The sequence below is a fragment of the Trachemys scripta genome, chromosome 8, assembly GCF_013100865.1.
Source record: "Trachemys scripta elegans isolate TJP31775 chromosome 8, CAS_Tse_1.0, whole genome shotgun sequence".
NCBI lineage: Eukaryota > Metazoa > Chordata > Testudines > Emydidae > Trachemys > Trachemys scripta.
The window spans coordinates 7,482,693-7,490,203 of NC_048305.1; the positions used below are offsets into that span (position 1 = coordinate 7,482,693).

The window sequence follows — 7,511 nt, forward strand, 5'->3', positions numbered from 1 at the left end:
CAGATTTTTGAACACTGATCAGTTCTCCTCCTTCCCGAAAGGGTGGTTGCTGACACATTATGTATTATTTGTATTACAGTAGCGCAGAGGATTCCCAGGCCAGGATCAGAGCTCCGTTGTGCCAGGCACTGTACAGAGAGATAGTCACTCCCCCAGAATGCTTACAGTCTAGGTGTCAGACAGGGTAGAACAGATGGACAAAACAGACAGAGTGGGGATGGGGTGGGAAGATAAGGTAATAAAATTAACAGGGTTTAGTAGAAAAATAGCAGTCTGGGCTTGCCCTTTTCCCAGTCAATGCCACGGGGCAGCGATGTGAAAGCATCATGGCAGAGGCAGGTTTTTAGGAGGGAGTTAGAAGAGGATCAGATGGTGGATTTACACACAACAATACTTTATTACTTGTAGAATGGCCTTGATTTGCTAGAGCAGCTGGTTCATGCAAGACAACCCTAGGCTGACAGCCTGGCAGTGAGATTTTTTTTCATTTCTTGTTTTATACTGACTTTGTTTGACCATCAAATAAGAAAGGGGTAAAGCTGGGGATGCTATTAATAACCATGTCCTGGGCCAGACACTCCCTCTTCCATGGGAAACCCTAGAGAGAGGAAATAGCTGCGAAGATTCCCCATCAAGTTCTGATACGATATTTCCATCCGCAGCAAGGCATATCCTCCTCGTCCCTCCACCATGGGGCCTTCCCCTGAATGTGATGGATCTCCAAGTGTCTGGGGCAGGCCAGGGGTATTTGCTCAGATGCCCGGCTTACTCAGCACTGCTTCTCTGGTCCCCAGTTTCCTGGCAGTACGGCTTCACTACAGCCATGGTCCCAAGGATCTCCACCTCACAGCGGATGCCTCTGCGACTCTGGGAAATGGAGAAACTTTATGGAAAAACTAGTACAGTCTTATGCTGTATTATCTTTCCCAGGCAATCACCACAAAGATAGAGGATGGATGATGCATGTCATTGTCTCCCAACCACACATGCCTCTTTCCCTTCCTCAGTGAAGACCTGCAGAGCATCCTGTGTTAGCTCCAGAGGAGAGGGGGGCAATGCCACTTATACTGACCCTTGCTTCCGTACTGATGGGGGGAAATCCACAGATGGAGGATTCCCTCTGTCTGTGGATGTTAGAGGCCAGTGGGGGGGGTGGGGTGGTTATCTGAGCATGTGATTTCTAACTTCAGGGTGCAGTCTGTGTAATACTTACCATATGGACCAAATGCTGCCAGTACTAAAACATTCTTGAAATTTTTAAATATTATAGAGGACAATTTACTAACTCAAAAAGTGTCGCAGCCAACATGAGGGAATTCTATATTAGACCTTGTCTTAAAAAATAAAGAGGAATTGATCATAACAATAAAAATGAATGGTAGCTTAGGTACAAGTGATCATGACTTGATCACAGTTATAGTCTGCAAGCAGAATAAAGTCCAGACCACTAATATATACATTTAGAGCTTTAATAGGGTCAATTTCACAAAGCTGAAAACAATTATGAGCCAAATGAGCTGGAAAGAAGAAGTTAATCAGAAAACTGTGAATGATAATTGGGAATCATTTAAGAGCATCTTACTAGTTGCCCCAAAAGCCACAATCTCACAATCGAGGAAGAAGGCCATACTGGTTAAGGGCATGGCTACACTTGCAGATGTAAAGTGTCTTGAGTTAAACCAGCCTTTGTAGAGCACAGTAGGGAAAGCGCTTTAGTCTGTCCACACTGACAGCTGCCAGTGCACTGGCATTGCCACATTAGCAGCTCTTGCAACAGCCACAGAGAGCAGTGCATTGTGCTATCCCAGCATGCAAGTGGCTGCAACGTGCTTTTCAAATGGGGGGTGGGGTGGAGAGTGACAGGGAGTGTGTTGTGTGTATGTGGGGGGAGAGAGAGTGGGTTTGTGGTGGGTGAGAGCATGTCAGCATGCTGTCTTGTAAGTTCAGACAGCAGCAGACCTCTCCCTCCCCCCCTGCCTCTCTCTCTCATACACAGCATTCCACAGTAACGGCTTGCATGCCGGCTGTCAGAAACGAAGCCTTGAAAGGGCATTTCCGCATTCCTACAGGAGTTCAAAACAATGACAAGAGTGGCCACTTGACTTAAGGGGATTATGGGACGTTTCTGGAGGCCGATCTGAGCGCAGTAACGCAACATCTCGTTCACACTGAATCCCGGGTGTTGTAGCCAAGGCGCAGCAAACATTATTCCTCTCAATGAGGTGGAGTACCAGGAGTGCTCTAGCTGCGGAGTCAGAGTGCTCTACATGCCTTGCCAGTGTGGACAGGGAGTGAGCTAGTGCGCATGGGGCTCCTTTATTGCGCACTAACTTGCAAGTGTAGCCAAGCCCTAAAAAAAAAAAAAAAAAAAAAAAAGGACCTGGTTCAGTGGGGAAGTGCAGGCAGCTATAAAAATGATATATAACAAATGGAAGAAAGGGGAGTGGATAATAATGAATATAAATCAGAAGTTAGGAATTGTAGAAAACTGATAAGGGAGGCAAAGGGACGCAATGCTTTGAGCAGGGGGTTGGACTAGATGACCTCCTGAGGTCCCTTCCAACCCTGATATTCTATGATAAGGAGAAATCTATGGCCAGCAGAGTTAAGGACAATAAGGAGTTCCCCCCCGCCCACTATTTTAGGAACTCAAAAGAATCCTGACAATTATATTGATGGATGGATATGGTAAAATTATCAATAATAATGCAGAAAAGGAAGAAATGTTCAATGAATATTTCTGTTCTGTATTTGGGGAAAAACAGATGATATAGTCTCATCATATGGTGATAATAACACTATTTCCATTTTGCTATTATCTCTGGATGATGTTAAGCAGACACTACTAAAGTTAGACATTTGAAAATTAGTGGGTCCAGATAACTTGCATCCAACAGTGTTAAAAGAGCTGGCTGTAGAGCTTGCAATTAATGTTGATTTTCAATAAGGCCTGGGGTACTGGGAAAGTTCCAGAAGACTAGAAAAAAGCTAATGTGCTAATATTTAAAAAGCGTAAATTATAGACCGGGCAGAATGACATCAATCCCAGGGAAGATAATGGAACGGCAGATATGGGACTCGATTAATAAAGAATTTAAAAAGGGTAATGTAATTAATGCAAATCAACATGGATTTATGGAAAATAGACCTTATCAAACTAATCTGATATTTTTTTAAAATGAGATTACATATTTGGTTGATAAAGGTAACAGTGTAGACATAAATAGGCTTCTGTAAAACATCTGAATTGGTACTGCATGAAATTTTGTTTAAAAAACTACAATGATATAAAATTAACATGGCACACATTAAGGGGATTAAAAACTGGCTAACTGATAGGTCTCAAAATGTAACTGTAAATGCGGAATCGTTATCGAGTGGGTATGTTCCCAGTGGGGTCCCACAGGAATCAGTTCTTGGCCCTATACTATTTAACGTTTTCTCAAAGACCTCAAAGTAAATATAGAATCATCACTGATAAAGTTTGCAAATGATACAAAAATTGGGGAGTAGCAAATAATGAAGAGGACAGGTCGCAAATAAACAATTGTGCTTATTTCTGTATCAAGGACCTGTCCTCTTCATTATTTGCTACTCCCCCAATTTTTGTATCATCTGCAAACTTTACCAGATAAACAATATGTGTTTTAATATGGCTAAATGTAAATATATACTTTTAGGAACAAAGAGTGAGGTCATACTTACAGAATGTAGGTGAGGTCATACTTACAAAGAGTGAGGTCATACTTATATACTTACAGTGACTCTGAAAAAGATTTGGGTATTGTGGTAGATAATCAGCTGATCATAAACTCCCATTAGGCCAAAAGGGCTAATGCGATCCTGGAACACATAAACTAGGAATTTTGAGTAGGAGCAGAGAGGTTATTTTACATCTACATTTTGCACTGATGAAAGCTGTTGGAATATTGGGTCCAGTTCTGATGCCCAAAATTCAAATTGATAAAATTGGGGAGGGTTCAGAGAAGAGCCATGAGAACAATTAAAAGATTAGAAAACATGTCATACAGTGATAGACTCGAGCTCAATCTATTCAGCTTAACAAAAAGAAGGTTAAGGGACGACTTGATTACAGTCTGTAAATGCCTACATGGGGAGCAAATATTTAATAATGGGCTCTGCAGCATGGGCGATGGGTGAAGCCCCCCAGCTCTGCCCCTTCCACGCCCCACCCTCCAGCAGGAGCCACAAGCCCCCTCCCCCCCTGTCTGCAGCTCGGAGCGCCCCCTCTCCCCCTCGGCTGGCCAAAGCCTTGCCATGCCTCTCCCCCCCGGACCCAACCCCTGCAGGAGAAAAGCGACCGTTAAGATGCTTTTGATATGCCTCATGCAGGTTCTGGGGCAACCTGCAACCGGGTGGCCCAGCAGCCATGGCAGCACCAGGGGAGGCAGAGCTTCCCCAGGCCTATTATACCCGCCACCCATGCTCTGCAGTCTAGCAGACAAAGGTATAACATGATTCAATGGTTGAAAGTTGAAGCTAGACAAATTCAGACTGGAAATAAGGTATACATTTTTAATGGTGAGAATAATTAACTACTGGAACAATTTACCAAGGGTGGTGGTGGATTCCCCATCATTCGCAATTTTTAAATCAAGATTGGATGTTTTCTAAAATATGTGCTTTAGGAATTATTTTGGGAAAGTTCTATGACCTGTGTTATACAGGAGATCAGATGAGACGATCACAACGGTCCTTTTTGGCCTTGGAATCTATAAATCCATGAATATGAAAACCACACGCTTGGACGCCTACTCGACCTGTGCACCAAAGCTCCATGGTTTCTGTATGATTTTCATGCTCAGTAAAGAGATAAATAAAAAGCTGGCAGATATAATTTTATGATTACCTTAGACACCCTAGACTTTGGCCAGATGGCAGACTCTAGAGCCTAAGTTTTAGCTACTGGTTCTAATTCAGTGATGTCCTGTCTTTCCTCTCAGCTTTGTAACTCACGCTGCAGGTTGGATTTGTATTCCACAACTTTCTGCTATAGGTTTCTTGACTGATCTCCTTGCTTTCATCCTGCCTCACCATGAATACCATCGCTAACATAATGCAGGAGCTGCGTGACTATTGGGCAGACCATTTCTCACGCAGATTTCTACCTAAGAGGCCTCCCCTTCGCCGAATCACCTCCATTTCCACTTTCTACCTCTTGGACCACAGAACCCGGCAGGCTGAACTAGGTTTGGATTACAGCCATCCGCGGGCTCAGCTGAGTGATGCCAAGTTTGTCTTCCAGGATGGCAAATGGCAAGGCGAGAGTGGCCTCTCTCATCGGCCGCCACTGCTGCAGTTATTCTCCTCCCATGACCGGGAGCAGTCCTGTAAAGTAATGAAGAAGGAGAACAAGGCTCTCCTGGAGGAGAACAATTACCTGAAGCTGCAGCTCGAGCTGCTGATGGACATGCTGACAGAGACCACGGCCCGACTGCACGTGGTGGAGAAAAAGATGGACATCCCTACATGGCATACCAAGATGAAGAAGCCAAATAAGGTGTTGATGCTTAAGTCCTAGCAGGAACCTTGGATGCAAGACCAGGGAGTTTACACTTGCTTGGTTCCAGAAGTCTAAAAAATTCCTGAATCAAATTAACTTGTAGAGTGATTTTTGCTTTAATTGTATGTATTAAGTAAATTAGAATTTATTTTATGACTCCCAGTTAGACAGCAAGAAATCAGTCAGTACAGTTCATTACACTTCAAAACCAAACCTGACTGTTCATGGATTGTGTCATATAAACAACAGAAAAGCAGTTTTACCCATTATTCAAATGCAGAAGTAGGGATTTAAGACTATTCTTGAACTTAAAATCACTTTTAACTAACAGTAGAATAAAATAATAAAACTTAGCACTTTTATGGTGCTGTTCATCTATAGATCTCAAAAAACGTTAAAGGAAATATCATTACTTCAATACTACAGTTGCAAAACAGATGGCAGATAGAAAGGAAGGATGATCCAGTCAGGGCTGCCCAGAGGATTCAGGGGGCCTGGGGCAAAGCAATTTCAGGGGCCCCTTCCATAAAAAAAAGTTGCAATACTATAGAATAGTATATTCTCGTGGGGTCCCCTGTGGGGTCCGGGGCAAACTGCCCCATTTGTCCCCCCCGAGGCAGCCCTGGATCCAGTGGTTAGGGTGCTTAAGACTCAAGAGACCTATGTTCAATTTTCTACTCTGCCAGGGGCTTCCTGTGCATGATGACCTTGGTCAAGTTGCCTAGTCTCTCAGTTCTCCAAATGTAAATGGGAGTGATACCTCCCTTCCTCTCAGCGGGGTTGTAAGGATAAATACAGTCTTTTTAAGATGGTGAGGTACTAAGGTGATGAGGATTCCCTAGAAGTGGGAGCACAGCCTTTATGATACTCTTCAGGCTGAATCACCTGCGGATGATCTGCGTCAGTGGTATCATCTCTTCTCCCTCAGGATCTGCTGGGTGTTATCAAGACCCAAGCAGAATTATTTCAGAACCAAAAAAACCTTGTAGTATTCTGAGTTCAGCGGTATTTTCACGAGACTGTAGCAGGTCCACTGTAATATATATAAAAAAATGAGGCCAAATTACTATCTTCAGTGCAGTTTGAGCAGCCTGGCAGTAATATGGAGAGTTCCCTTGGAGCTCTCCCTCCAGACCACCCTGTGGCTATACTCCAGATTCAGGGATCCATTTGCCTTTGTGTTGCTTTGTCTGTCTGTTGCACGAGGAGAAGAATGGCCAGTGAGTCTGTGTAATGGCAGATAAGCCAGCCCCACCCCTAAATCCCCCTACAATGCAGCAGAGAACAGAGACTCCCCTCCAAAACAGGGCTCCATGATGCTCTCTCTCTCTCTCTCTCTGATGAATGTAGTCTCACCCAGTGTAGTGGACCTACCTGCTGCCCCTAAATGACAAGCTGTCGGTCGCCAATTTTAGCCCAGCTGCCTCACCGGATTCTAAGAATAAAATATTTGTAACGTTCTGCTTTAACATCACAGACTCAGGGACCAAATAAACCACTGATTTACATCCCATGCAATCTCTGCAGGATAGAGACCACATCTACCTTTCTGCATGACCAATGCCTGGCAAATCAGGGCCCCGATTCTGGTTGTAGCCGGTGGCTGCCATCATAATATAAATACAAAAAAAAAGCATTTCCCCATGGCGTGGGCTACATCTTAATACAATTCATTGTGAGCCGCCTCTACCCTCCCTCCCTCATTTACATTCATGCCGCCCCCCATTACTCCTCCCATTTGCAATCGGGCACCCCCCCCAAAAAAGAGCGCAGCCCACCTCCCATTTGCGCGTGCGAGACCATTTTGTGGCAATTGCTTACAGAGGAGTATTCCGTTACTTTTAACTTTTTTTGCGGCTGGTTCCTGAGTCTGAGGGTGGCTTCCATTTCCTCTCCTCCGATGGAGCCGCAGTTATTAGTGGAGGCAGCCAGACTGTCTTCTCCCTCCCCCCCAGCTGTTTTCACAGGCCTCCAAGTTCCTCAGTCG

At 44.3% G+C, this 7,511-nt stretch overlaps 1 protein-coding gene across 1 annotated transcript in view; it reads left to right on the forward strand.

Moving 5' to 3' along the window:
• CBY3 (chibby family member 3) overlaps positions 1 to 5,564 on the forward strand; it is a 22,456-nt gene extending 16,892 nt beyond the window's left edge. Inside the window, exon 3 of the mRNA XM_034780356.1 lies at positions 4,965 to 5,564. Within this exon, the coding sequence (XP_034636247.1) occupies positions 5,057 to 5,542 (486 nt within the window). The 5' untranslated portion in view covers positions 4,965 to 5,056 and the 3' untranslated portion in view covers positions 5,543 to 5,564. The remainder of the gene's footprint in view (positions 1 to 4,964) is intronic.
• Positions 5,565 to 7,511: the final 1,947 nt, after the last annotated feature.